We start from the raw sequence: 25,944 nt of genomic DNA, 5'->3' as shown, positions 1-25,944 counted from the left end.
GGTCATCTAGCACGCCATCGTCGTCAATCTGGTGCACAAAAGAAAATTGAAGGCATGCATTTTGAGGATCTTTACAGTCTGATGAAAAGAATTTCGGATAAGGCAAATAAAGACTGTTGGGGCCGATATTCATTCGATCATCCATCGTGAGCGTATTCGAGGACACAGAGTTATTGTACCCGGGGATTCCATACCCAAGGGATTCAAAAAAATGAAATATCCCAGGAGATGAAGTGTAATGGATCTCTGATTTGCTCGAAATTATCAGGTTTAACGGTAATCCTTTGGTCCCATTGTTGGCTGGATCTCTAGGAACAGTAGTCATGCTGCCTCCCAATGACCATGGAGAAATGTAGCCTCCCGGCCCATCAGCGGCAACGAAAGCGGTAATGGATAATAAGCACAGAATCAAGAAATGGGATAGCATTGCGGACGAGAGCAAGTCTGGGTTGACCAGTTGCGAATCAATTCTTTCTCACATGCACGGATCATCAAACTTTGCTTATTCATTGTGCATTCTGAATCGAGGTGGAGGAGCGCCAAGAGCGACTAAATTGAACTTGTCCTTGGCGATCTACTTTACATTGCATTGCCCAGGATGAATTTATCTTATGAATCACGTCAAAATACAACCATCATGAGCACAATTGAGGCCATAAAAGCACAAAACACTATAAAAAGAATAGCAAGGCAAGTCATAACCGCGGCGCTTTTATTGTGCATCGCGAGTCGAGGTGGAGGAATGCCAAGAGGTTGCAACGACAAGAACAATTCGAACTGGGGTTTAGATGTCGCCTGGCGATTCTAATTCTATTGTCATTGAATCAAGTACTAAATGCCATCGGCGCAAGGGCAATGATTGAAGCCAGAACTACGAGCTGGGTTGTAGGGAGGTAATATGTCATACCGGCTTGACCACCATGGTGAGACGCATCCGCAGCTGAAGTCGCATTGGGAGTGGGAAAGTGTCTAGGCGCCTCATTGCCAGCCACATTGGACCTGTGGATAACGAGAATAGGAATGCGACCGTCCGTGCTAACATTGTTGGCAAAATTCTGTTTCGAGACATTGGCCAGGAGTGAGGTGTCATTGTGCACGACGGAAGTCCTAAACTCGATATTTGAGCTCTTCGAGACCGTATTGGCAAAACTGGCAATAGGACCGCCCGTATTGTTTAGAGTCGCCCTGGATACAAATGCATCACGGCCGAGATCAAAACCATTGTCGATGACCCTGTCGCCGTTTTTTCCTGGAATCACCAAGGCTGCGGCGATAAAGACTGCATCTTGCGTCGTATTTTCAGATGGTTTCCAAACATAATGAAAATAAAGACTCTCGGTTCGAGACGTATCACATTCAGGCGAATGACGAAACATTCCTGAATCTTCATCACTAGTAATGGGAGGGCCTCGATCACCTGTTGCGCATTTTCCCAATGCGTACCCAAGGGATGTCATATAGTCGCTCATATTCCAATGGTCTAGCATACCTTCGTCCGAATAGCTTGAAAGAATGACATTGAATGGCTGCTGCGTGTAATCACTTCCGAAAGCCTGCATGAGGATAGGCAATATACAACAGTCATATTACTTCCCTTTGAATAAGGAGAGACGTAGCCGCCCGGTCCTTCAGCAATCACCAAGGGTGCCAAAGAGAATAGACACAGACGTAGCGAACGCACCAGCATCCTGGTTGAGAGTCAAAAGATGGGCAGATGCGAATCGGTTCTTGATCATATGCACGGAGCACCATACGTTGCTTAACCATCACGCAGCACACTGACCCTGGCGAAGCTGAATTGCGACTTCCCCACACTTGCATGTACGATGCATCGAGTTTCAAACTTGCTTAATCATCGTACATGAATAAATTATTATGCAGGGTGATCGTCCGCCAAGAAGATTTGATTTACCCCGAGGCGAGCGAGACAAATGACGCACGACCTATCTTGTACAACCTCTTTTAAATAGAGTCCTATCTTTATAGAGTAAACGTCAGAGTGGAAAGTGCAACCATAGCAGCAATGGCCGCGGTAGACATACTTGAAAGGTTCGAAATTCGCCCGGGTTGGCCGCTCTGCTGCATCGGCATCGTGCTAGGATATGAAATAGGCATCTGGTCACTGGGAATCGCGCGGTGCTCAACAAGAAGGATAGGGACACGACCGTCCGTGGTCACATCGCCGTCTAGATCTTTCGGCACGTTAGCAAGAAGCTGCGTATCGTTGTACACGACCTGTGTTTTGTATTCCATAGATTTGTTAGCCGCACTGCCGATATAATCATTGCTGTAGTCCAAAGTAGCCCTGGACACAAACAAGTCACGGCCGCGGTCATATCCATTCTGTTCCACCTTGTCACCTTGTTTGTTTGTGGTGAGCACGGTAGCTGCAATGAACAATGCACCCAACTCTTCATTCGTCCGATTCTGAGACCAGGCATGAATACCAAGGACAGGCTTGTCAGGGTTGGTATCGCATTCAGCCGAGTGCCAATTGTATCCAAAACGATTAAGGATGTAGGTGCCATTGCTAACATTGGCGGTTTGATTGTTCGGGGCACCATAAAAACAGGACTCAATCTCATAGCCTAATGATTTAAAGTAGTCCATTAAACCAGTATGTCTTAAAACGCTCGCGTCCGACTTGTTGGAAATAATGACATTAATGGGCTGCTTTTTGACACCATCGCTGAGCTGCATTAGGAAAACCACGCACCGTAATCATGCTACCGCCCAACGAGGCTGGGGGAATGTAGCCACCGGAACCATCAGCTGCAGCAAATACAATTTGTGCCAGAAAGCCCAGCGCAAGCAGCGCTAGAGCAAACATGACCGTATAATGCTACTTCGTTAGCACGTTTGGATATTGCTGTTTATGCCTATTGTGTCAGACTCGCTGAATCATCATACATGAGAAATTGGGACCATGTGGAGGCATTGCAGCTGGACCTGGGGAAAAGGCAAGGATGTCGTGCGGGGGCTGCACCACGATTTGACGGGCTTGCATTCTGCATGATTACAAAATGAGTGAAGCTACGAGAGTGAAAAGTGCAGACTTAATCATGGTACGAGCAGAGGGGAAGCGACGAGTAATACTTGGTGCTCCATTGCCATGGAGGGAAGGATCGGAAAAAGGAAATTCTTTCAATGTATCGTTTTCAGAAACAATGAGCTTCTCGACTAGAAGAATGGGAACTCGGCGGTCAGTACCGATACCCGATTGCAAGTCAGTAGCAGAGATGTTTGCCAAAAGCTCTGTATCGTTGAACACGACAGTAGTCTTGAACGCTTGGGTCCTATTCGTATTGTCCCGAATTGGCGCACTAGTAGAATTGAGGGTTGCTCTGGACACGATTTGATCACGGGCAAGGTCGTAACCATTTTCAATAACTTTGACGCCTTCGGCGCTTGAATTGGCCATCGCGGCAGTGATGAACCTGGCTCCATAATCGTTCCGGGCACCCTGTTGGGGCCAATAAATAAATTGAAGACAAGCCAGTTGTGGATTCTTACAATCTGGCGAATACCATTCAAACTCTGTACTAGTAATGGGGAAGTTACTACCGCCCACGTTTGCCTGCATAGACCTAGGAAGCGTGTTTTTATACTCGACATTGTCTTCATAACCCAGGGAATGAAAATAGTGAGTAAATTCAAATTCCTGGTTTATTGCAATGTCTGACTTGTTGGAGATGATCAAATTGAATGGAGTTCCTTTTGTACCATCTTGACGCGGGAACGTAGTCATATTACCTCCCACCGACCACGGCGACATGTACCCGCCGGGTCCTTCAGCCAGGACACATGTCACTAGAAACAAGACACCTAAATTCAGAGAATACGCTAACATCGTGAAAGAGGCTCGGTTCGAACCGGACCAGACACGAGCTCATTCGATTTGAGACGCATGGAGCACCAAACCTTGCTTATTCATCGTGCATCTAACCCTAGCGGTCAGTTTGCCAAGAATCTTGAACGCTATCGGATTAGAATTACTATTGCCTTGAAAGTTGAGTAGCATTAAAATGAAGTAGTCATACTACTGTGTGAAGGGTGCAAGTCCAACCAAGGTAATGACAAGCACAAGTAGGGTGGCCCATAGGTAGGGGGCCTGAACAACTCGGATGCTGTGTCCAACGTTCCTTTTTGCTTGCGGAACAACCTCAATAGGCGATTCTCCTTCAGAGATATTTGTCTTTTGAATGAGCAGAACAGGTACACGTCCATCCGTACTGATATTGAAAGCCAAGTCATTCGCAGTGACATTGGACAAAAGTTCTGTATCATTGTAGACAACGGTTGATCTGTATTCTTCCCTCTTTTTGAAGAGCTCATTTGAGTAAGATGCAATAGGGCGACCGGTATTATTCGCGGTCATTATTGCTACAAGTTGGTCGCGTCCGAGGTTATAGCCATTGTCCACCACTTTATCCGTGCCCCCACGAGCAATTACCACCGCAGCGGCAATAAAATGTGCACCGAAGGACATGCTCGTGGCATTTTCCTGCCAATAATACTTGAAGCGCATACCAGGGCGGCCGCGCGTGTCACATTCTGCCATATGCCAGGTGACGTCTGTGCCGTAACTGCCCGAGGATGAGGTTTGGAGATGGTCAAATTGGTTAGTGGCATCCTCGCCGTTATTGCATGTGCCATTTAAGAGCCCGAGGGAAAAGAAATAGTCTGCCATACCGTCGAAATTCAGAACTTCCAGGCTTGATTTGTTTGAAATAATAACGTTCATCGGCCAACCGTTATTATGATTTTTGGTCTAGGTTAGGTCCACAACGTACTGTGGTCGTCATATTGCCTCCCTGCGTATAAGGGGAAAGATAGCCGCCTGGACCACCGGCGGCCACAAGGCCGGAAAAAGCCATGACAAACCAAAGAAATAGGTGTTGCTCAACCATGATTGTTTAAAGGTAGCCGTTTGGGCCGGTGTGTGACGATGTATTGTGTCTAAGCACAACGCATAAAACCTTGCTTCATCTTGCATTGGAAGAAATTGTATTACAGGTGGAGGCATCGCGACTTGATTTGGGACAGTTGCACGGCAACGACACCCGAGGGCATGTCCAATTTGTGCGCTTAGAGGGCATGTTGGGTGTTCGGGATTAGATATATGAAAGGAAGTATGTTTGCAAAAATAGCTATAACCGTAATTGTCACAATTGCAGTCCAGGGGAGATAGGATGTCAAACCTGCTTGGCTGCCTGGATGTGACAAATGTGGTGTGGGATAAACTTCGGGTGTTTCGTTGCTGGAGCTTTGGACAATACTCACAAGTTGAATAGGTACGCGACTGTCAGTTCCCACGTTGAACTGCAAGTAACTCGCCGAAATGTTAGAAAGCAGCTCGGTGTCATTGTATACCACCTGCGTTCTGTATTCCGAATTATTGTTGTATCGGCGAGCAACTGGTGTGTTGATACTGTTTACCGTTGCTCGAGTCACGAGCTCGTCGCGACCGAGATCATAACCGTTTTTATCGACTTGGTCGCCCTCTTTATTTGGTGATACTACAACAGCAGCAATAAAGTGTGCGCCCTGGGTCTTACTCGAATCAATTTGAGTCCAATAATTGATCTGAAGACTGTGATTTTGAACGATATCGCATGTTGACGAGTGTCATGTAAGCGCCGTAGACATAATCGTATCTTCGCTATTGCCGACGTTGGTTTGATCGCCAACTAAACGATCACCCGCTAGACACGGGCCTGAGTCGTAGCCTAGCGAGCCAAGATACTCGGATATACCATTTTCTGAAAGCAGGGAATGGTCGGACTTGTTAAAAATGATCACATTGATTAACTTTCCTCCTGTTCCTTTATTTTGCGAACTGGCTGGCGTGGCGGTCATGTTTCTGCCGAGAGAGGCAGGGTTGACGTATCCATCTGGGCCATCTGCATTGCAAAATGTCAACAGTGCTAGTATACTCAACAGGTTTAAAACGGGTGGTATCATGGTACAAAGCCATGTCAATCAATGATGGAATCCGACAATCGGTGCAAAGACGAAATTTAGCGACGGTGCATATTCAAAGAACTCAACTGCTTGTCGTCTAAGCCTGCGGCCAGGGACTGAAATAATGCCAAAATCCAATTAATACGATATGTCCTATGAGTCACATTGATACGGATGGTCACTACAGATCCAAACATGGCCAGTATCTCAATAACGCCCACTAAATGAAGTACGTCGTAGGAAAAGAGGCGACCATAGCGACCGCCACCATAATCATAATGGACGGCCGATAAGATGACAAGCCGGCTTGACTGTTGGGGTTAACCTTGGTCACCTCTAGAATGGGTACACGACCATCTGTGCCAACACCACCGCTCAAATCCTTGTCAGAGACGTTAGCCAATAGCTGCGTATCATTGTACACAACCTTGCCAATATAGCTGGAATTGTTGATAGGGTAAACAACGGGTCCGCCTGCTCCATTCGAAGTTGCCCTTGCCACAAATTCGTCCCGACCCAAATCATATGCATTCGCAATGGGACTGTCACCACCCAGTTTATTTGACACAGTGATTGTGGCAGCAATAAAGATGGCACCTATGTTGTCATGCTCATCCTTTTGCATCCAATAAACGACCTGAAAATTGGCAGTGTTTGGCTCGACACAGCGGCGCGTATGGAAAATATTGGTTCCATTTTGCGCGACAACGTCGCCATTACCCACATTCGCCTTCAGTTCATCAAGAGGAGCACCGCTGGGGCAGTGTCCCTCGTCCAATCCAAGAGAGGTAATGTAGCTAGTCAAAGCAGATTTGTTCTTCAGCCCAGGATCACTTTTAGCCGAAATAATGACGTTCAAGGGATAGCCTTGCGTCCCATTGATAGACTGGGTCAACACACACGCAACATACCGTGACCATGCTACCTCCTTTTGCAGCAGGCGATTCGTACCCGCCAAGCCCGTCTGCCAAGACAAAGAGCGACTGGGCCAGTATAACGAGAAGAACAAGAGCTCGCGAAATGATCATTGTACAAAGTAGTCCGACTCGCGCCAGCGACCGTGCACGGCACGGACAGCATTCTATAAACTGGATTACTCATCGTGCATGGAGTCCAAACTATGATGTAGACCATTGCTCTCAGTGGCCGACACTTGAGCCAAGGCATGTGGGGAAGAATGTCCATAGTCTGTCACTATACATGGTACAAGACTAGATATCTACTTAAAGAACGAGTGTCATCGGTGCAAGTGCAACGATAGCAGCGACGGCCATGACGGGCGCGCGGGGAATGTACGAAGCGAACCCTGCCTGGCTGTTGTCTTTTGAAGACGACGTAGATCCAGAACCCTTCTTGACCATCTTGACTTGAAGGATAGCAACCTTTCCATCCGTTCCAATATTGTGGTTCAGGTCGCTGGAGGAAATGCCGCTCAGAAGCGACGTATCATTCTTGACCGACGTCGTCTGGAATTGATTACCCGTGTCAGAGTCTGTAGTCGTGCCCTGCGTCGCATTGCCGACCAATTGGTTGCGGCCGAGGTCGTAGCCATTCTTTACAATCATGTGGTTCTGCTTGATTGGCATTTCGACGGATGCCGCGATGAAAACCGCATTCGTGGCAGCCTTGGTACCGTTTTGGAACCAGTAACGGAAGTGGTTGCCGCCTTTAAACGATTCATTGCAGCCTTCGCCCTGTCCTTCACGCGCAATGCCGGTCTGGTTGACGACTCCATTGCCATCACCCAAGTTGGCCTTTTGCACGTCGTTCAGCGAGAGGCCACCACACGATCCCACAGCAAAGCCGATTGACCTGTAGTAGCTTGCAAAACCATCTTCACTAAGCACGGCCTTGTCCGAGTTGCCCGAAATGATCACATTCAAAGGCTCACCGTCTGTGTTGTTGAGAATCTGCGTTAGCCTAGCCGCGTACCGTCGTCATTTTTCCGCCATTGTTTTTTGGCGGGGAGTATCCATCGGACGAGCCTGCAGCGAGGCACAGATGGACCAATACGCTCAATAGAAGCACGGTACGCGTCAGCATGATCGTGGATAAGAAACGACTGTGCCACACGGCGGTTTTGGCCTAGCATCCAATTAGTCATCATGCATAGTGCACTGACCGAGTGAGCTGCACGCGAGATCTGGCAAATCGGGCGCCAAGCTCTTGGCGCGGATAGCTTGTACGGAAGTGCTCTTGCCAAGAAATGATACGTCATAAATACAAAGTTATAGGCGCGAATGCGACCATTATAGACATTAAGAGCAATAGTGTGTTTGGAATAAACGGAATAAGTACAAATTGAGCGCTTCCTGAGGATGAATCGCCACGTCGGGAAATGTACTGTACTTCGAGAACTGCAATCCTTCCATCTGTTCCAATATTTTGGCACAAGTTGTTGGCCGATATTCCCTGCAGCATTGAAGTCTCATACTCGAGCAGTTTCGTGCTAAGCACGGGCCTTATATCATGACGTTCCCTACTGAGCCTTCGTGCTGCATTGCCAACCACATAGTCACGACCAAGGTCATATCCATTTTGAGCAACCGAGAAATCGAGGCTTCCGTTGTTGAGAAGCGCAGCAGAAATAAAAGCTGGACTAATAGAATTTTGAAGAAAAATGTCCAATCGATTTCCACCATACACGTCTGCCCAGTGAAGGCTTGAGAACTGAAAGGTTTTAGTTGCGTTCAGTAGGCTTTTTCCGTCTCCTAGATCGTCCTCGTTTGCCCTGTCAATATCTGAAAGGGGGTTGACATAGCCATAAATAAGACCAGTGTCCCAATCGAAAAAGTCAGCGTCATAAAGTTCTCTGTCGGAGCTGTTTGCGAGGATCACATTAATCGGTTGCCCTTTGGATCATTGTTGAGTGTCCATATTAAAACTGAGGCTTACCGTGCCAAACCGCCCACCGTGCTCTTTTGGAGATTCATATCCCTGGATCGCCTGAGTCGAGTTAACAGCCAGACAAAATCTGGCAAGTAGAATCAGCACAGGCAGGGTGCGTAGAGGTTACACATTCTCCTTCACGGCGCATGTGCACTCGCACCGCCTGCCGCGCCCGTCTCCATATTCTGCAGATTGAATTCCACGTTCCGGTGGTACCCATTCCACATTTCCGCGACAATCGTAATCTCTTGGTTGTGATTGTTAATCTCGGCGACCGAGCGATTTAGCTCCTGGAGCGCATCGTTCAGCAGGTCCACATTCTTGATAATACGTTCGAGCAACAACGTCTGGCGCTCTTCCTGAATCAGCAAAAGAAACGCACATAGGGGTTCTCAATGGCCGGCGCCATGGTGGAGCGTGTTGCGTCGCGTTGCGTCGCGCGGCAGAAAGGCCACGTGACTTGTCTGCGAAGCTGCTTCTTGACCGTGAGCGATGCTGACTGCTGGGATGCACCGCACTGCCTTTGCGGCCCTGCGCCAGGCGACCCGGCCCGCATTCTCTGCGGCACCTCTGCCTGCTGTGCTGCGCCCCGCGACCGTGGCTGGTACACGCATGCTGAGCATGACCCCCCTGCGGTGGTCGGAAAAGAAGGGCGAAGAAACGGCGCGTCCCGCGACCGGCGCCCCCAGCGACGCTGCCCCTTCGTCCGACAAGACGCGTGCGACCGAGGCAGATTCAGAGGCGTCGCGCGCTGCACTGTGGGACCAGATGCTGAATACAATCATTGTCGACCCTGTGGACAGTGCGAATGCCGACGCGAGGCTGCGCAAGCCGCGTGATGCGCTGGGCTCGGGCCTCGACGCATGGTCGTCGTCTGAGTCTGCGTCGGGTCTCTCGACGTCGATTATGGACCAGCTCGAGAGCGAGTTCCGTGCGCGCCCGACGATCGGGCCTGCCAAGCCTGCCACGACGACGACCGGTCGCTCGGTGTCTGCTGCCAACTCGTATGGAAATAACTCAGCCGCGATGCTGTACCGCAACCTGATGGGCACGCTTCGGCGCAACAATGTGCGCCGTGAGCTCCGCCTGGAAGAGCGCTACGAGAAGCCGAACCAAAAGCGCCGCCGCCTGCGGTCCGAGCGCCACCGCCGTCGCTTTGCCGATATGATCCGCAAGAAGGTGCAGCTGGTACGTCTCTCTCTACTTACCCAGATTATGGCTTTGAAGGCGCGCGGAGCCTGATTGCGTACATACCCTCTTGCCTGTAGCCGCTTTCGTGCCACGTGGTTTTTTGCGTTGCCCATTGTGACGAATGCATGCCACGGTCCTCGGCCTAGGCCGTGTGGTGCGCGGACGGCCGCTGCTCGGCGCATGTGCCATGGGTGCGCCTCGTCTGCACCAGAGCATCGCATCGCGCTCGTTGGTGGTGTCTGCGCGTGCGCTCTCCCATCCCCGTGCTGATCCGCAGCGCGGCGAGTACCTCCCGGAAGACCCGACCCCCGCAATGTGGCAGCGCGTCGCCCAGCTTATTGCTGGCACGATCGCCACCGGCTCGCTGGTCTACTTTGTGCTGTTTGCCGACTTTGGCGAGGGCGAGCACTGCTTTATGCCGGTATGTTTCCTATCTAATGCAGATCCGCCGCGCGCTCAACGTGGACCCCGAGGTGCTGCGCAAGCTCTTGGAGACGTCGCCACCCCAAAAGTCTCTGTAGTATATCGTACATCTACCTTGCTCCCACCCTCTGCTACGCAGGAGACGCCTTGCAGCGGCCTGCGCGGCGTGCCTCCACACAAACGGCTCGGAGGTAGGGCGACTGGCATGTGCCTGCGGGGCGCGCGTCTGGGCAGTGGCGCGCATTCGGCCGACAGGTGAAACTAGAGCAAAGGACCCGACGCGTTGTGCCCTTCTGCTTTTCCACGCTGGCTGGACTCCCGTGTCTTTTAGTGTTCTGTACTAACTGCAACGCTTTCGGACAACGCAGGAGCTCGCATACCGCCCAGTACAAGAAAAGTTTTCGATAGGATGCTGAGTTTCAAGATGGCTGTGGTGCCGGTCCTTTTCGCGCTGTTGTGCGTGTTGGACCTGGCGAGGGCTGACGGTGTCCGCAACATGACAGGGACGTGGAGCAGTGGCTCGCAGCAGGTGTTGACGGGTGCTGTGAATGGAAACGTACGTTGCACACTACTTACGCAGATGTTTTACAACCCCATCAAGAAGCTGTTCAACGTGCCGCCAGTGGCCGGCGTTTCGTACAGCTTTACGCCCGATGGGTATTTTGAGATGGCGCGTGTCAAGTACAACTCGAGCAGTGAGAAGCCCCAGTGCTTCAAAGCGAGTCTGATGTGGCAACACGGCACGTACGAGGTGCACAACAAGACCTCGTTTACCATGCACCCCTATAAGGGCGACGGCGCCGTGCAGATCATCGATCCCTGCGCGGACGGTGAAAAGCAGGTGATGATGTATGTCCTTGCTTTGTACGTACACCCTCTTGCACTAACCCAGCGATGAGCCGATTAGCAACTGGACGACGTATGTCGAGTCGGAACCCGTATACCAGCCCCCGGGCACCAAGTCCGCGTTCAGCATGCAGATGTATGCTGCGAATGGCCAGCCGTTCCCCAAGCTTTATCTCACCCACGACCCCCCGAACATGCTTCCCACCCAGCAAATTTTCCGCTATGTAATCGGCGCGAGCGGATAATGACCGCAGCTACACGATGCACATGGTACATGCTTAACCTTCTTTTAACCCCTGCATAAATAGCCCCTGCTCGTTGGACCGTGCTCTATGATCTCGTAGTCGAGCCCGCCTCGTTATGATGAAGCTTGCCGTACTGCACTGCCGAATCGCGATTAGCGCCGCAGAGTCATTCGTTACTAAGCACGCAGCTGATAACGCCGACATCTGTGCGCTCGGCCTGCCTGTCTTCCGATGCTGCCATGTCGCGGCAGGTCCACCAGCTGATCCTGGAAGTGCTCAAGTCGCGGCCACCGACGCGCGATGTCAAGTCGTACCTAAATACGTTTGGGCGCCGCGCAAAGCCCGTGCGCCCCGACTTTTTCTCGCGGAGCGATCCGCGGCCCAAGCCCCTTTCTTCGCCGGGGGCTCGCGCTGCTGCACCGGTACCAGGGGCGCCAGTCTCGGTGCGCAATGCGGTGGAAGAGTCGGAGCATGCAGGAAATCTCACGCAGGATGCTACCATCGTTGCGGATCGCGTCGCAGAAGACCACGAAGTCTATTCGCTAGCCGAGTCACACACTGCCTTGGTCAAGCTGCAAGGGCCGTTTACCGACCGGCAGCTGTTGTCGATTGCCGAGGGACTTGCGTATCTCAAGCGCCTCGGGCTCATGTGCGTCGTCGTGCTGGACCACGGCGGATGGCAGAGCCTCTCGCGGTACAATGCGGATGGGACGCAGGTCGAGACGGACACGAACGAGCTCGCGCCGTGGCTCGGCACGACACACGACCACCACGCCCTGGCATTTGGATCGGAAGAGGCGGGGCAGCGCAACAATATGGTCAAAGAGCTGTGGCAGGTCGCCAACGCTTTTACGAGTGCCGGCGTCGATCCACGTCCTTATGGCCACGCAGTGATGCGCATCGCGCCACTCGCAGACCTCCCTGCCTCGCTGCACGATGCCGAAGGAGGGAATCGCGCCGAAGAAAGCCGCGCGCCGCTTGCCGCTGACTGCTCGCTCCAGAGCGTGTTTCGGTCGCTGGACAGCGGCCAGATGCCCATCTTGATACCCCTGGCCTTGTACGACGACCGCGCGCGGACCGACTGCAAAGAGCCGAGCGCATTACGAACGGTATGTGTAAATGCCGACGATGTCATGGTCGCCTTGGCGCGCGAAATGGCCGACGCTGGCGAGCGCAATGCAGAGGCTTGTGCGGATGGTGCCGTGTCTGAGCCGGGCCACGCCACCGTCCTCACTCCCTTGCGGCTCATGGTCATCAGCCGCGAAGGCGGCATTCCGTCGCATGCACGCGGCGGCAATCCGCACCTCTCCGTGAATCTCCGGTCAGAGTACGATGCGATCCGCTCGTCTTTTGTTTGGAACGATACCCATCCCACGGCGTTGCCGAATCTCGACATGATCCGTGACTGTCTCGCGTATATGCCGCCTACATCGAGCGGCGTGATGGTCACGCACCGCTCGCCTCGCAGCCTCATTGCCAATTTGATTACCAACAAGGCGGCGCATTCGCCGAGTCTCCCCCAGCGCCTGCTCGCACGTCGCCAGGATGTGCGCCATACCCCCACGATCCTGCGCAGCGGTCTCCCAGTGCGTGTCCTGACCGACTGGGCGGATGTTGACCAGGACAAACTGCAGGCGCTGCTCGAGCAGAGTTTTCGACGCTCGCTCAATCGCGAGGCGTACTTTGGTCGGCTTGCCGCCCTGCTCGACTTTGTCATTATCACGGGCGACTACGACGGCTTGGCGATTGTCACCAAAGAGTGCGCTCCTGGCGAGGATCCTCACAAGGTCGAGCCGATTGCGTACCTCGACAAGTTTGCGGTGCTGCCCAAGCTACAAGGCAGCGGTGCCGTGGACTTTTTGTGGGGCGCGCTGCGTGACGAAGTGCACGGCCTTGGCCTCCTCGACGCGCTGAACAACAACGGTGGAAAGAATGGATTTGGCGTCGGCCGCGACCTCGTGTGGAAGAGCCGCGCATCGAATCCGGTGAATCGGTGGTACTTTGAGCGGAGTAATGGCTTTGTGCGCCTCCCGCCGTCGTTTGGTATCAAGCCTGGAGCGCCCGCGCCCCCTGCCTCAGAATGGGCTATGTTTTGGTGCGATGCCGAACAGCGTCTTGCTGAGCTCGCTGGGCGCAACGTGCTGACGTCTGCCTCGTCGCTTGACGAAGTGCGTGACTCGGCCAAGGCGCACATTGCACCGCCCATGACCCCCCTGTCGTCGGCACGCATGCCCTCGGATACCATCCTGCCGATCGTGGCGCGCGAAGAGTGCGGCCGGCTCGAACGGTGGGCAAAATGTCTTGCTACGATTCCCTCTGCATGGAACTAGCATTTTCGGTCAATGTTCCGACGCAGCTCTTCGGCGCGGTACTCGAACCTGGGTCAGTAGTGCGACGTACATGAGCTGGACGCCGATAAAGAGCGTCGCGACGGCTTGGATAAGGAACACGATCCCTGCGCTGCTGCCTACCAGCTCCGACCAGAGATACGTGACGCCGTCGAGTCCGACGACGAATCCGACGAGATTCGCGGTGATCATCATCAGCACGTTGAGCGCGCCGCCAAGGGCGCATGCGTGGCGGTACCACGGCCGCTCGCCGTACGTGGACCGGGGGAGGAGGTACGTCGCGAAGACCTCGGGCGCGATAAAGAACGTCACTAGCCATGCCCAGGCCAGCAACGTAAACGACAGGTCGTGCCACAGCGCGACAAACGTAAAAACGAGCAGCGCAGAGGGCAGCACGTTGCGTGAGCCGCCCACGGGAATGTAAATATAGCGCACGACCCACTGATTGTAGCTGCGATGCCACGACCGCCAGAACCCCATCACGGAGTAGTTGTTAAACATGGCGCGGATCATGTTTTCCGGCGGATCGACGCCGTCGAGCAGCGCCCAGAGGCGAAATATGCGCCACGGGAGGAGTAGCTTGAGCCACACAAACATCAGGTTCCAGAACCCAATCATGCTTAGCTCCATTGCCGTGTTATTCGCCCAGGCGTGCGCGTTTTTGATTGCATTGACGTACATGTAGTGCAGCATGAACTCCATAGCCAGGAGCAGGAGCGCACACCGTACCGCATAGAAAAAGACGCGCACCGCACGCACCGGCAGCGGCCGCGCGAGCTGTGCAGCAAAGTCGTTAAATGTCAGGATCGGCCCGGCGATAAACAGCGGGGGATAAAAGAGGTAAAGGAGGTACTCTTTGAGGTTGTACTCGGCGAGCGGCCGGTGCTGCCGCACGCGTGTCCGCGCATCCGGCACACCCGGCGCAAGCTCGGTCGTTGGCTCGTTCTCGCATCCGAGCGCCCACAGGTAGTCCAGTGCGTACGAAATGTGACGCAGCATGGAAAAGTTGTAGCTAATGTACCAGCGCTCGAGCAGGCCACGGTAGTTGTCCAGCGGCGCGAGGGCCGGTGAGATACGCTCGTAAGGCACACCCTCGAGGTAAAACACGAGAAAGAGGACGCCGCAGTTGTACAGCCATACGAGCGCCGATGTCGCCTGCCTCGGCAGGTGCTTGGTGCCGATGTGCACGAGCGCATAATTGCCGAGTGCGATGGCCACGAGCTTAAGCGAGTTTGTGCCGTGCAGCGCGGCGATGACGACGCCGCTTGCAATGCCGAGGAACCACTTGCGCACGATCCGCTGCTGCGTCGCGTTGCACTGTACAATATTTGCGACGCCGCTCACTGCGTGGGAGCACAGCGTGTATGCCAGGATCAGGGCAAAAATCATGGGAAGATAGTCGCGAAAGAGGCGGTACTGGTAGTCGCTATCGTCGCGCAGGCGCCCGTTCATCCACCCCGGCTCGAGCATCCGTGCGTACTCGCCATAGTTGGGGTTCTTTTGCGCATCGCTTAGACGGATCGGCACGTAGATCATGTACGGAGGAATCAGTGCGAGCGCCACAAAGTACACCAGGAACTCTTTGGAGCGCCAGCGCGGCGGCGGCGCGTCTACGCCGCGTTTTGGCGCCTCTGGCCCTTGGGTCAGATAGGGGTCGACGGTCAGCAGCGTGATCCCCCGCCGCGCCCACAGCGACTTTTCCAGCACAGGGCCTGTGTCGATGTCCAACGGCATAAGCCGCGCGTGCACATCGCTGTCGGGCGGTGCACGAGCACTCGGATCGCCCTGCCTATGCATAGGAATCATCCAAAGGGCGGGGAAAGTGGAGGTGTGTATACATTGCTTTGACGACGATGGCGGTGCGTGGTCGGACTAATGTAGATCCAATGGGCGTTGCTGATTTCGCGGCAAGGCAAGGTGCGCTTGTCGAAGTGGTACGGCACCATGAGTCAGAAGAGCAAGTCGAAAATCGTCAAGGACGTCACGCAGCTCGTTCTCGCGCGCAGGGTACGTCGCTTTCCTGACCCAGTCCCGCATGTGCAACTTTATTGAGTACAAAGGTACGCGCGCGCACTGACCCAGACTCGAAGATTGTGTACCGGCGGTATGCGTCGCTGTTCTTTGTGACTGGTATCGCGCCGGACGACAATGAGCTGATTGCGCTCGAGGTGATTCACCGCTACGTCGAGATTCTCGACCGCTACTTTGGCAATGTGTGCGAGCTGGATCTGTACGTATTTATGCTAACGCAGCATCTTCAACTTCCAAAAGGCCTACCAGATTTTCGACGAGCTCATTATCGCCGGCGAGCTGCAAGAAACCAGTAAAAAGTCCGTGCTGCGTGTCGTGACGCAAGGCGACGGCATCGAGGACGCCGAGCAAGGCGAAGAAGGCCTTGCGCGGATCGGCAGCCGGTCCGGATAGCATACCCTAGTTCACAGGCTTGACCAGGCCACTCGACAGCTTATAGTACACGACCGTGGAGTCATTCGAGAGCATTGCGAGGAGAATATGTGTCGTCGCAACGCCCGGGGGAAGGTGGGCAAAGACGGACGAAAACATTGCCGTGTCGAACGACTGCTCGACGGACATGGGGAGCACGGCTTGGGGGGTCTGTGTGAGTCGTACGACGTACGTCGGAATTCGGTGCGATGCCATAGAGGAGCGCCCAGCCGTGCGCGCCAAAGACTTGGGTGTCGCTATTCTCGTCACGCACAATATCAAAGACGTGCATATCGCGCCACGACGCGGCATAGTGCAGGTCGACGAACGTTTGAAAGAGCGCAGCGGCCTGCGTGGGGTATTTCGTAGCGAGTGGATCAACAGTGGCGTGTGCAGGATGGTTGGGCGCTTGGGGGGGCGCGCGCCGTGACCGCGACGCGGCGCTATCCTGGCGCTCCATCATGGTGGAGACGAAAAAGTCTGTGCGCAAAAATTGTTTTTGGTGAAGGGAAGATGCTGGACGGCTGCTAGGCACGTTGCGTCGGTGCTAGTAGAGCATGGGAAGGTCTAGAGTCATTGTACATGTCATAGGAAGCGGGTGTATTTTGAGCAATTGTTCGTCGCACGCAAGTCTAACCAGGACAGGCCTGCACGACATCAAGGTCACAGCACACTGGACCCCGCCACGATGCACCACAACACACTACATTACATAGATCGTATACTACCTACCCTGCCAGACCAACAGCACCCTGCTCGAGCGGCGCATCGCTCGTAGGCAGGGGTGTATCGTTCTTTTGGAATGCACCCATGGTGCGCACAATCAATGCCGAGTCCTCGAGGAACGCATTCAGTGCAAGCCGGAGATGCCGCAGCGTCGTCGCGCGCATGGTCCTGCGTCAGCTCACATACATACATGTGCAAGACTGCGCCCTGCTCCTCCTCCCTGACCTCGACACTCTTCTGCACGTCGTGTGGCCGCAGCTCCTTGTCGACGCCAATCACCTGCTGCAAGATCTCGGCAGTCTCTTTTGTAGGGCACGGAATCGCGAGCGTCCTGCGTCAGTCATCGCACCTACACGCTGTGCCGCAGCGCCGGCGTCGCCATCGTCGTTGTCCCGATCCCGATATCCACGTGCAGCGACGCGCGACGCGTGTGTTGGTTCGTTTTGCCATGTCGGAGCCACGCTCGGGATTGCGCATGCTGAAGCGCTCCTGGTCGGAGACCAACCGCGCGACGGATGGCGACGCGTCCGGCCCCGGCAAGTCGGAGGTGATCGACCTGTGTGACTCGCCGCCGTTGCACGAGTCGTCGAATACCCACGAAGGTGCGTCGCCTTACTGACCCAGAAAAGAAGCGCAAGTTTGACGCGAGCTGGGCGCCCTTTACGAAGCGCACGACGTCTGCACCGACGCTCGATTCGCTCATCCGCCCCCTGGCCGGCCCTGCGCGTGCCAAGGCGCCTGCGCCCGAGCCGGTGCCCGAAGAGAAGCCCGCCTCGCGCCACATGAGCCGCGTATTCCTCTCGACGGAGCAGCAGCGTGTGCTCGAGTCGGTGGTCAAGAATGGCCGCAATGTCTTTTTTACTGGCTCTGCCGGTACAGGCAAATCGGTGCTGCTGCGCTACATTATCTCTGACCTCAAGCAAAAGTACAAGATGAAGCCCGACGCGGTCGCCGTCACCGCGTCGACCGGCATTGCCGCGTGCAACGTCGGGGGCACGACGCTGCACTCCTTTGGCGGCGTCGGCCTCGCAAAAGAGACGCCGGAGCGCCTGCTTAGCTATATCCGCCGCAACCGCAAAGCGACGACGCGCTGGATGCGCACGCAGGTGCTGATTATTGACGAGAGTACGTGTTTAAGCTAATTCAGTCTCGATGATCGACCCCAAGCTCTTTGAGAAGCTCGAGGCGATTGCGCGCATGATCCGCAAGAGTCCGAAGCCGTTTGGCGGCATTCAGATCATTGCCACGGGCGACTTTTTCCAGCTGCCGCCCGTGTCGGTCGGGAGCGAGTCGCAGTTTGTCTTTGAGTCGAGCAAGTGGCGCGAGGTGATTGACCAGACGTTTAACCTCACGCAAGTCTTCCGTCAAAAAGATTCGAGTACGTTTCCATGCTAAAACAGCCTTTGTCAATATGCTGAACGAGATGCGTTTCGGCAAAATGTCGCCGGAAACCGTGCGTGCGTTTGCAAAGCTCGAGCGGACGCCGACGCTTCCGGAAGGCATGACGCCGACCGAGCTCTTTCCCCTCCGCCGCGACGTCGACAAGGCGAACCAGAGCCGCCTGGAAGCGATCTCGAGCGAGGTGCGCACCTATACGTCGCTCGATGGCGGCACGCTTCAAGGCGAGTTCCGCGACCGCGTCCTGGAAAACTTTATGGCCCCCCGGCACGTCCACGTAAAGAAAGGCGCACAGGTCATGCTCATCAAGAACCTCGGCGAGTCGCTCGTCAACGGCTCGATCGGCACAGTCGTCGACTTTATCGACGAGAGCCAATATGCGGATGCGTACGGCGATGAGGACGACGCATTCCGCGACGACATTGCCGACAAGCTGCTTGCGCGCTCTGACCGCCAGCGCCGCAGCACCTCGCCGGTGAAGCGCGGCGCGTCGCCCGACAAGGCCGGCAAGATGCCCCAGTGGCCGCTCGTGCGCTTTGTCGTGCCCGGCGGCACGCGCGACTACCTCGTGATGCCAGAGACGTGGAAGAACGAGGAGCCGAACGGCGACGTGATTGCGTCGCGCACGCAAGTCCCCCTGATCCTCGCGTGGGCCATGTCGATCCACAAGTCGCAGGGCCAGACGCTCGCCTGCTGCCGCATCGACCTGCGCCGTGTCTTTGAAAAAGGCCAGGCCTACGTCGCGCTATCGCGTGCTACGTCCCTCGATACACTCCAGGTGATTGGCTTCGAGGCGCGCAAGGTCATGGCGCATCCCAAGGTCATCCGCTGGAGCCAGGCCGAGTTTGCGCAGGACTAAAAGTTGAGGTCCTCTTCGTGGTAGTTTTCTTGGATCAGGCGGTACACATAGGACGGCGGGTGCTCGCCGACATTCGTAATGATCACATCCAGCTCGCTGGGGTAGACAAAGTCCCACAGCGGATTCGCGATCTCGGCCTCTTCCGCGAGGCGCGACGACGTCGCGTAGTTCACCACCTGCGACACGGGCCCCTGGTTGCCCCCGGTCAGGCGCTCGGGGCCGACCCACGTCCAGTCGGGCGAGATGCGGTACACGCCCGCGAGTGCGACGATCGGCGTCGAGTGCTCGCGCGCGGCCATCGCCACAGCCTTGGCGCCGATCGCGGCGAGGATGCCGCCGTTCGCCAGCACGCACCGCGCGCCGAGCAGCACTTTCGAGACGCGCGGCATGAGCGCGTACAGGTTCGAGTCCGGCACAAGGAGCACGGAAAGGCCCGCCGCCGACAGCGAGCGCGCAAGCTCGTGGCCGGAAAAGCCGGGCGCGCTCTCTGGCACGACCGTGATAAACTTGCGGTGCTTGGCGGCGCTCCGCAAAAAGTTGCGCACCGTCGACGAGTTGCCCACGGTGAGGATCACCTCGCCCGAGTGGATATGGTCGCGCGCATCCTTGGAGATATTCGTATCGACCGTCTCGATCTCGTCAATCAGCTCCTGGATCGCCTGGATGAGCAGCGGCTTGAGCTGGTACGCATGCGTCGACTGCCCCGGCGGCTCGTCCGAATCGTCCGAGTCGTCCGACAGCTCGCCGGCGTGCACGACGTTGCGCAGCGGCGACGCATCCAGCAGATCGTCTACCGACTGGTCCATATTCGGCGAGCCGCCCCGCGGCGTCGCGTTCGCGCCGCTCAGCACGAGGTCTGCGATGGAAAACGAACGGCCGCCGAGCGACGGGCGCGCGGTGTGCATCGACGTCGCCGGCGACGACGGCGCGGCAGGCGAAAGCGACAGCGCCGCAAGCGACTGCGCGACGCTGGGGTGCGGGTGCGCCTTGGCGGCCTGCGCCGTCGCCGGCGGCTCGTCCATGTGCGCCGCCGCCTTGGCCTCTTCGCGCAGCAAAAAGAGGATGCGGCGCGTGACGTTGCCAATGACCGGCTCGGACTTGAGCGAGTCCTGCAGGTACCGCCCGACCGTGCGGATCATCTGCACCAGCTCCTCGAGCCGGCGGTACTTGGCCGAGCTCACCACGGCACGGATGGTTTTCGCGGTCGTCTCGGCGACGGCCTTGGTGCCTGCGATCTGCTGCCGCCGCAGCTGCATCGCAAACTCTTTCACGGCGAGCTGCGAGGAGCGGTCGCGCACCACATCCTCCAGCTTGCCGTACTGCGGCGAATCCGCAGCCGGCGTCACTCGCACCGACATCGTAAAAGCTTAGTCAACTACAGGCGGCCGCGGCGCGGCGCGGCGGCGAGGTGGAGGATCCGCCGGGGGCGGGGCGAGGCGCCGGTGGCCTTTGTGTCGCATGCGCAGCAGGGAAAAGAGGCCGTGCTTTTCTGGCGAGGGCTCCTCGAGCGCCAGGTCGGGCGTCGAGTGCGATGCGCGTGCAGGCACGCCCGGCGGGGGGCGGCGCACCGGGAGCGTCTCGATGCTGTCCGAGCGGAGGCGCGGCGGCAGCGCGGGCGACTCAACGCTCGTCCGCGGGCTCGACTCGGCGCTGCGGCGCGGCCGGGGCGGGGGCGGCGCACGCCGGCGGCCCGGTGCGGACGACGTGCTGCTCGGTGGCGACGTGCGTCCGCTCGCGACCTGCTCGAGCGTGAGCACGTCGAGCTCGAGCACCGACTCGACCGGCTCTGGGAGCGGCGGCGGCCAGACGGGCGTCGCGTCGCCGGCACCTTGTGCAGCGGCCGCTGCCTGCATCTGTCCGAGCGCCAGGAGGGTATGGATGGCCTCGTCGCTCGTCTCTGCGTGAAAGAGCGGCCCTTTGGCCGTCTGCTCGCGCACGAGGTCCTGCGCGTGTGGCGCGCCGCCGCCGATCGGCGCCACGATCGGCGTGGCGTGTGCGTCAACGCACCACTCGCACTGGAGGCAGTTTTGGGCTAGGGCGAGCGTACGTGGCGCGGTGCCGCTCCAGTCGGCGTGGCGCACGATCGCCGCGAGGAGCGCGCGGATCTCGTCGCGCTTGTACGCAACGGTGCACAGCTGCGTCTGTGTAAGGAGCGCGGGAAAGACACGGAGGTACACCTGGCGCAGAAGCTCGCGCTCCTCGCCGAGGTCGGTAATGTGCCGCAGGAAGATGTCGACGAGCACTTTGAGGTCGTTCATGTAAAAGTAGCTAGCCGTTTCTGGCATCGCAAAAAGCGCATCGAGCAGCTTGAGCACGAGGATATGGAAGCGGCAGCCGTCCGCGTCGGCGCCGGGCGTGCGGTTCAGCATAAAGACGAGGTTCTCGGCAAAGGTCCGTGTCGCGTACGCCCGCTCGCGGATCACGTCGAGCACACTAAACGAGAGCGGACGCTCGTCGGGCGTCTGCGCGGCGATCATGTACTGCTCGTTCAGGGCAAGGAGCACCTGCGTGACGAGCATGCCGAGCGCCTCGTCGTCGTGTTCGCGCGTCGCCTCGGCCTGCTCAAAGAGGTGTGTGATGAAGGACTCGCTCATACATCCTGCGTTAGCCAGTGTACGTACGCAGCTCTGCGAGGCGCAGGCGCACGGTGCAAAAGAGCTCATAGAGAAGCGCAAGCGCCTTGTGCTGCAGCCACACTTCGAGGCTCTGCCGCGAGATGCGCCCGTCGACGGTATGTGGCTGCGTGCGTTTGTGCGCGGCTCCGGGCAAGGGGAGCGCGGGCGCACGGCTCTCGCCTTCGCCCAGCGCCGCCTTGCTCTGGCCCGCATAGTGGCCCGCCCACACGTTGTGCATGAGGCGCCGCACGAGACCGGGCAGCAGGCACCGCCCATCCTGTGCATACATCAGCCAGCGGTACGCATTCGCATTGCGCTCGCCGAGCTGGAGCACAATCTCGTACGCCAGCAGCAGGGTATACGCCGACGAGCCCGTCGCCAGCACTTGGCGCAGCGCGCCGAGGAGTGCGTCCATCGCCGCGCCAGGCGCTTCCAGACGCAGCGGGGCATGCTGGACGTGTGTAAGCACACCTGCGTGCAGCACCTGCAGCGCAAACTCGGCGTGCGCACCCGCATCGGCAAGGTGCACGTCTGGGTCAGCCTCAGGGACGTACCAAAAAATGGCGCGTCGCACTGGCTCAACATCGCTTGGATGCACGGCGCAACATCCTCCAACGTCCGGGGGGTATGCTCGGCGACCAGCTCGTCGATTGACGACGCCGGTGCGATGGGTATGCGGGGCGCCCGCCGTCGTGCGGGCGCGTGCGAGGTCATCGTATCGGGAGGAACGATCGGGATCGGGTTTGTCTGTGCGCCATGACGTGGGAAGCAGCGCGGAGCGCCGCGCTGCGCCTGCTTGCGACGGCACTGCCAGACGCGGCGGACGCACAGCCGTATGCTGGCCAGGAGTGTATCGGCCTCGAGGAGCCGTGGGCGCAGCTTTACGCGTTGCTCCACGGCACGGTCGACGCCCAGGAAGGAAATAGCTGCCTCGTGCTTGGCGAGCATGGGTGTGGAAAGAGCTTGGTACGTCGTCGTGCTCACCAGATTGTGCAATCCGTGTTCCGGCGCGTGCGTAAAGAGTGTGTAGACCGTGGCGCGCCGCCGCCGCTGCTCGTGTCGCTTTCAGGCCTGCTGCACCCGACGGACCGGCAGTGCCTTGCCGAGCTCGCAAAGCAACTCATGGAGCAAGGGGCGCTGGGCCAGCAAGAGACCTCGGCACTCGACTCGATGCTCGCAGAAGATATGGCCGACGCGGACGGCATGGACCTGCCCGAGCTCGACAGTGCCGTCGTCCTCTCGGACGACGACGAGCCGCGGCCTGAGCCGGTCGTCGAGAGCGGCCCCAGCGAGGCGGTCGCCAACGCGATCCTGTCGACCATGGCAACGACACTGTCTCATATCCTTACGCTCCTGTCCCGCACGCCGCACGATACCCAGCAGCTGCAGCGGCCGCTCGTGATCCTTTTGGACGGCTTTGAGCAGTTTGCACAGCGGCCGCGGCAGGCGCTGCTGTACTGCCTGCTTGATGCGGTGCAGGCCGGCAGCTACGGCCCCGGCCTCGCGGTCGTCGGCATGACGACGCGTGTCGATGCAAGTGACGCGCTCGAAAAGCGTGTCAAGAGCCGATTCTCGCACCGCATCGTGCATGTGCATCCCCCGTCGATGGACCAGTATGTGCTGATTGCGCGCACGGCGCTGCGCGGTGGATACGGGCCCCCGCGCGACGCGGCATGGGCAGAAAACGTCGAGGTACGTCGCCGTCCTCACCCAGCGCCTCGTCCAAGACCCCAAGTTTCGTGCGTTTCTCCAGGGCATGCACGAGCTGTCGCAGGACGTGCGCCTCTTGTACCAGGCCATGGTACGTCGCCCCACTTACGCAGACGATCCCTGTTGCGGCCGCTGACGCCCCTGCTCTCTCCCCGGACGCGTTCCTCGCCTCGGCCACGTCGCAGCGCCGCGACACACAGACCGCGCAGCTCCTCGAGCTGACCGAGCCGGAAATGGCCGTGCTCATCGCCGCGCGGCACCTGCAGCTGCGCGACAAGGAGCCGTTCACGCTCGAAATGTGCTTCCACGAGCTGCGCCAATTTGTGCAGCGTGTCCAGCGCGATCTGACCAGTGCCTCGACACAGAACAAGCACTCGGTCGTGATGGTCGGCCTCGAGGCGCTGGCCGCGCGCGAGCCGATCCTCCAAGCGTTTACGACACTCCTTGCACTCGAGCTCTTGGTGCCCGAGCCCGCGCGCCTCTCGCTCGCTCTGCCGGCCGGCGCAGCGACACGCACCGGCCCGGCGACGAATGCGTACGGCACGCTGCCGAGCGCGACCGTCATTCCCGAGTTTCTACCTGTATCTACCGCCGTGTCGGGCCGCGCGATCCTCTCAGCCGCCACGGATCCAAGGCGCACCGAGGCACTGAGCTCGGTGCTGGTCAAGTGGGCCGAGTCGACCGGCGTCTAATGTGGCGCATCAGCCAGGCGCGTACGCCATCTAGCCCACGCATTGCTCTAGGGGGCCATGCAGACCCAGCACGCTCTCTTGCGGCCGGGCTCTGTGGCCCCCGGTTGGGACAACGATTAAAACTCATAGTCCTGTTTACTCGGGCGCGCATCCGCGCGTGCTTGCAGGCCGCGCTCACGCAGGCTCGCGAGGCCGCCAAAGTGGGGAAGGCGGGGCGCCGGCGCCGCGGCGGGCGCCGCGGCAGGCGCCGCAGGGGGCGCTGCGGCAGGCGCTGTGCTAGGCTCGGTCGTCACTTCGACGACCGGCGCCGGCGGCGCCGTGGTCTCGGCGGGCCGCGCGCCTTTTTGGGTCAGGCCCACGCCTTCCTTTGGCTTGGTCCGCCGCTCGCTCACGCCGCCTTCAATGTCTAGATGGAGCGTATCAATCACGAGGCGCTTGCGGCGCACCTTGAACGCGAGGTTGTTTTCGCCACCGCCTGCGCCGCCTTCGCTCCGCGCCGCGCTCTGTGCGGTGCCTGCGCCCATGCCGCGCAGCACCGATGCGCGCAACGACGGATTCGTCAGTGTCCCGATAGCCGGCGTCTTGAATACACGCAGGGCGCCCGTGCTATCGGGAAATACGTCGCGGAGGCCGGCCGAGGCCGCAAACGACGTGAGGCCAATGCACCCGTCGCCGAGGTGCATGAGCCGGTGCAAGAGATTTGCACCGCTCTGTGCGCATGCGAGGTGCGACGAGAGCGCCGCGTTGACGATGCACGGAATCGGCGTGCCGGTCGTCGGCATCGACAGCGTCCGTGCGAGTGTGCGCAGGCGCAGCAAGAACGGCACAAGCGCGCCACTTCCCCAGTCGGGCGACCCAAAGTCGCGCAGGAGGATGCGCAGCGCCGGTGCACGCTTTCCTTCGGACGCAATTTCCTTGCACTTGGCGACGCCGCGCTCGACCGCCGGCCATGCAGCGTCCAGCGTGCCCGTGTCGAGCGACGAAGTATGGAGGAGCCCTGCGTGCTGTGCCTTTTCGAGCTCCTCCCTGGGTATCCGCTTCGTCAGGTCAAATACGGTGCAAAAAGCTGCGTCAGCAAAACGACCTACCCTCTTTCCGCTCCTGGAGCGGTGCGTCGACGCGCTGCAGCTGGTCGTAGCGCCATGCAATCTTCATGCGCTGCATCGCTTCCGTATCGACCTCTTTCTCGTCGTCCGCCTCGGTCGCGCGGCCCATGAGGTGCTTGAGAAAGTGGTCCGAGCTCGGCCCTATGACGACCGTCACATGCTGCGACGCAATGCCCTGCGCCGCGGAGTAGGCCAGGAATAGGTCTGTATACGGCTCTGCGGCCGCGACGCCCATTGCGTCAAACGCAGCCTGCGCCGTGTCGCGCACGGCCGGCGCGCCGAGCATCGGCGCGGCGCCCGTCCCAGTCTCGGCGCACGGCACGAGCAGCAGCACCGAACCCGCGAGGATTCCGCCGCCGCACAGAATATCGTCCAGTGCCGCAATGCCTGTCGACATCAGCGGCACCGGCGCGCTGTACGACGCCGCGCGCACGCCGTGCGCCGGCGCCGCCCCACCCCCCGGCGTCCGCCGCTGAAAGGCCGACATGGT

General features: G+C 57.8%; 12 protein-coding genes across 12 annotated transcripts; 5 read left to right on the top strand and 7 right to left on the bottom strand.

Annotated features, from left to right (window-relative positions):
• Positions 1-7,187: 7,187 nt before the first annotated feature.
• Positions 7,188-7,905, bottom strand: MJAP1_003925 (uncharacterized protein; the record flags this gene model as incomplete). The annotated part of the gene is made up of 2 exons (XM_060267848.1): positions 7,188-7,874; positions 7,897-7,905. The coding sequence occupies 2 exons, from the start codon at positions 7,903-7,905 to the stop codon at positions 7,188-7,190; spliced, it is 696 nt and encodes a 231-aa protein (XP_060123831.1).
• Positions 7,906-8,990: 1,085 nt separating this feature from the next.
• On the bottom strand, positions 8,991-9,262 carry MJAP1_003924 (uncharacterized protein; the record flags this gene model as incomplete). The annotated part of the gene is made up of 2 exons (XM_060267847.1): positions 8,991-9,212; positions 9,236-9,262. 2 exons carry the CDS (start codon positions 9,260-9,262, stop codon positions 8,991-8,993), a joined length of 249 nt encoding a protein of 82 aa, XP_060123830.1.
• Positions 9,263-9,345: 83 nt separating this feature from the next.
• MJAP1_003923 (uncharacterized protein) lies at positions 9,346-10,565 on the top strand (the record flags this gene model as incomplete). Its single annotated transcript, XM_060267846.1, has 3 exons — positions 9,346-10,041; positions 10,256-10,465; positions 10,488-10,565. The coding sequence occupies 3 exons, from the start codon at positions 9,346-9,348 to the stop codon at positions 10,563-10,565; spliced, it is 984 nt and encodes a 327-aa protein (XP_060123829.1).
• Positions 10,566-10,876: 311 nt separating this feature from the next.
• On the top strand, positions 10,877-11,558 carry MJAP1_003922 (uncharacterized protein; the record flags this gene model as incomplete). The annotated part of the gene is made up of 3 exons (XM_060267845.1): positions 10,877-11,023; positions 11,048-11,316; positions 11,360-11,558. 3 exons carry the CDS (start codon positions 10,877-10,879, stop codon positions 11,556-11,558), a joined length of 615 nt encoding a protein of 204 aa, XP_060123828.1.
• Positions 11,559-11,797: 239 nt separating this feature from the next.
• On the top strand, positions 11,798-13,888 carry ARG2 (amino-acid N-acetyltransferase; the record flags this gene model as incomplete). Its single annotated transcript, XM_060267844.1, has 1 exon — positions 11,798-13,888. One exon carries the CDS (start codon positions 11,798-11,800, stop codon positions 13,886-13,888), a length of 2,091 nt encoding a protein of 696 aa, XP_060123827.1.
• Positions 13,889-13,897: 9 nt separating this feature from the next.
• On the bottom strand, positions 13,898-15,712 carry GUP1 (glycerol transporter; the record flags this gene model as incomplete). The annotated part of the gene is made up of 1 exon (XM_060267843.1): positions 13,898-15,712. One exon carries the CDS (start codon positions 15,710-15,712, stop codon positions 13,898-13,900), a length of 1,815 nt encoding a protein of 604 aa, XP_060123826.1.
• Positions 15,713-15,759: 47 nt separating this feature from the next.
• VAS2 (AP-1 adaptor complex sigma subunit Aps1) lies at positions 15,760-16,330 on the top strand (the record flags this gene model as incomplete). Its single annotated transcript, XM_060267842.1, has 5 exons — positions 15,760-15,765; positions 15,788-15,913; positions 15,936-15,966; positions 15,989-16,136; positions 16,159-16,330. The coding sequence occupies 5 exons, from the start codon at positions 15,760-15,762 to the stop codon at positions 16,328-16,330; spliced, it is 483 nt and encodes a 160-aa protein (XP_060123825.1).
• Positions 16,331-16,336: 6 nt separating this feature from the next.
• On the bottom strand, positions 16,337-16,811 carry MJAP1_003918 (uncharacterized protein; the record flags this gene model as incomplete). Its single annotated transcript, XM_060267841.1, has 2 exons — positions 16,337-16,519; positions 16,542-16,811. The coding sequence occupies 2 exons, from the start codon at positions 16,809-16,811 to the stop codon at positions 16,337-16,339; spliced, it is 453 nt and encodes a 150-aa protein (XP_060123824.1).
• A 265-nt stretch (positions 16,812-17,076) lies between these two features.
• On the bottom strand, positions 17,077-17,456 carry MJAP1_003917 (low-specificity L-threonine aldolase; the record flags this gene model as incomplete). Its single annotated transcript, XM_060267840.1, has 3 exons — positions 17,077-17,242; positions 17,265-17,405; positions 17,428-17,456. 3 exons carry the CDS (start codon positions 17,454-17,456, stop codon positions 17,077-17,079), a joined length of 336 nt encoding a protein of 111 aa, XP_060123823.1.
• Positions 17,457-19,365: 1,909 nt separating this feature from the next.
• On the bottom strand, positions 19,366-22,531 carry GCD7 (GCD complex subunit gcd7; the record flags this gene model as incomplete). Its single annotated transcript, XM_060267839.1, has 5 exons — positions 19,366-19,393; positions 19,449-20,650; positions 20,711-21,930; positions 21,953-22,477; positions 22,501-22,531. 5 exons carry the CDS (start codon positions 22,529-22,531, stop codon positions 19,366-19,368), a joined length of 3,006 nt encoding a protein of 1,001 aa, XP_060123822.1.
• A 171-nt stretch (positions 22,532-22,702) lies between these two features.
• Positions 22,703-24,348, top strand: ORC4 (origin recognition complex subunit 4; the record flags this gene model as incomplete). Its single annotated transcript, XM_060267838.1, has 3 exons — positions 22,703-23,638; positions 23,661-23,747; positions 23,770-24,348. 3 exons carry the CDS (start codon positions 22,703-22,705, stop codon positions 24,346-24,348), a joined length of 1,602 nt encoding a protein of 533 aa, XP_060123821.1.
• Positions 24,349-24,464: 116 nt separating this feature from the next.
• Positions 24,465-25,941, bottom strand: ELP4 (Elongator subunit elp4; the record flags this gene model as incomplete). The annotated part of the gene is made up of 2 exons (XM_060267837.1): positions 24,465-25,414; positions 25,437-25,941. The coding sequence occupies 2 exons, from the start codon at positions 25,939-25,941 to the stop codon at positions 24,465-24,467; spliced, it is 1,455 nt and encodes a 484-aa protein (XP_060123820.1).
• Positions 25,942-25,944: the final 3 nt, after the last annotated feature.

Source organism: Malassezia japonica, chromosome 8, assembly GCF_029542785.1.
Source record: "Malassezia japonica chromosome 8, complete sequence".
Taxonomy (NCBI): Eukaryota; Fungi; Basidiomycota; class Malasseziomycetes; order Malasseziales; family Malasseziaceae; genus Malassezia; species Malassezia japonica.
The sequence above is the reverse complement of the archived record's forward strand: the minus strand, read 5'-3'. Positions and strand labels throughout refer to the sequence as shown.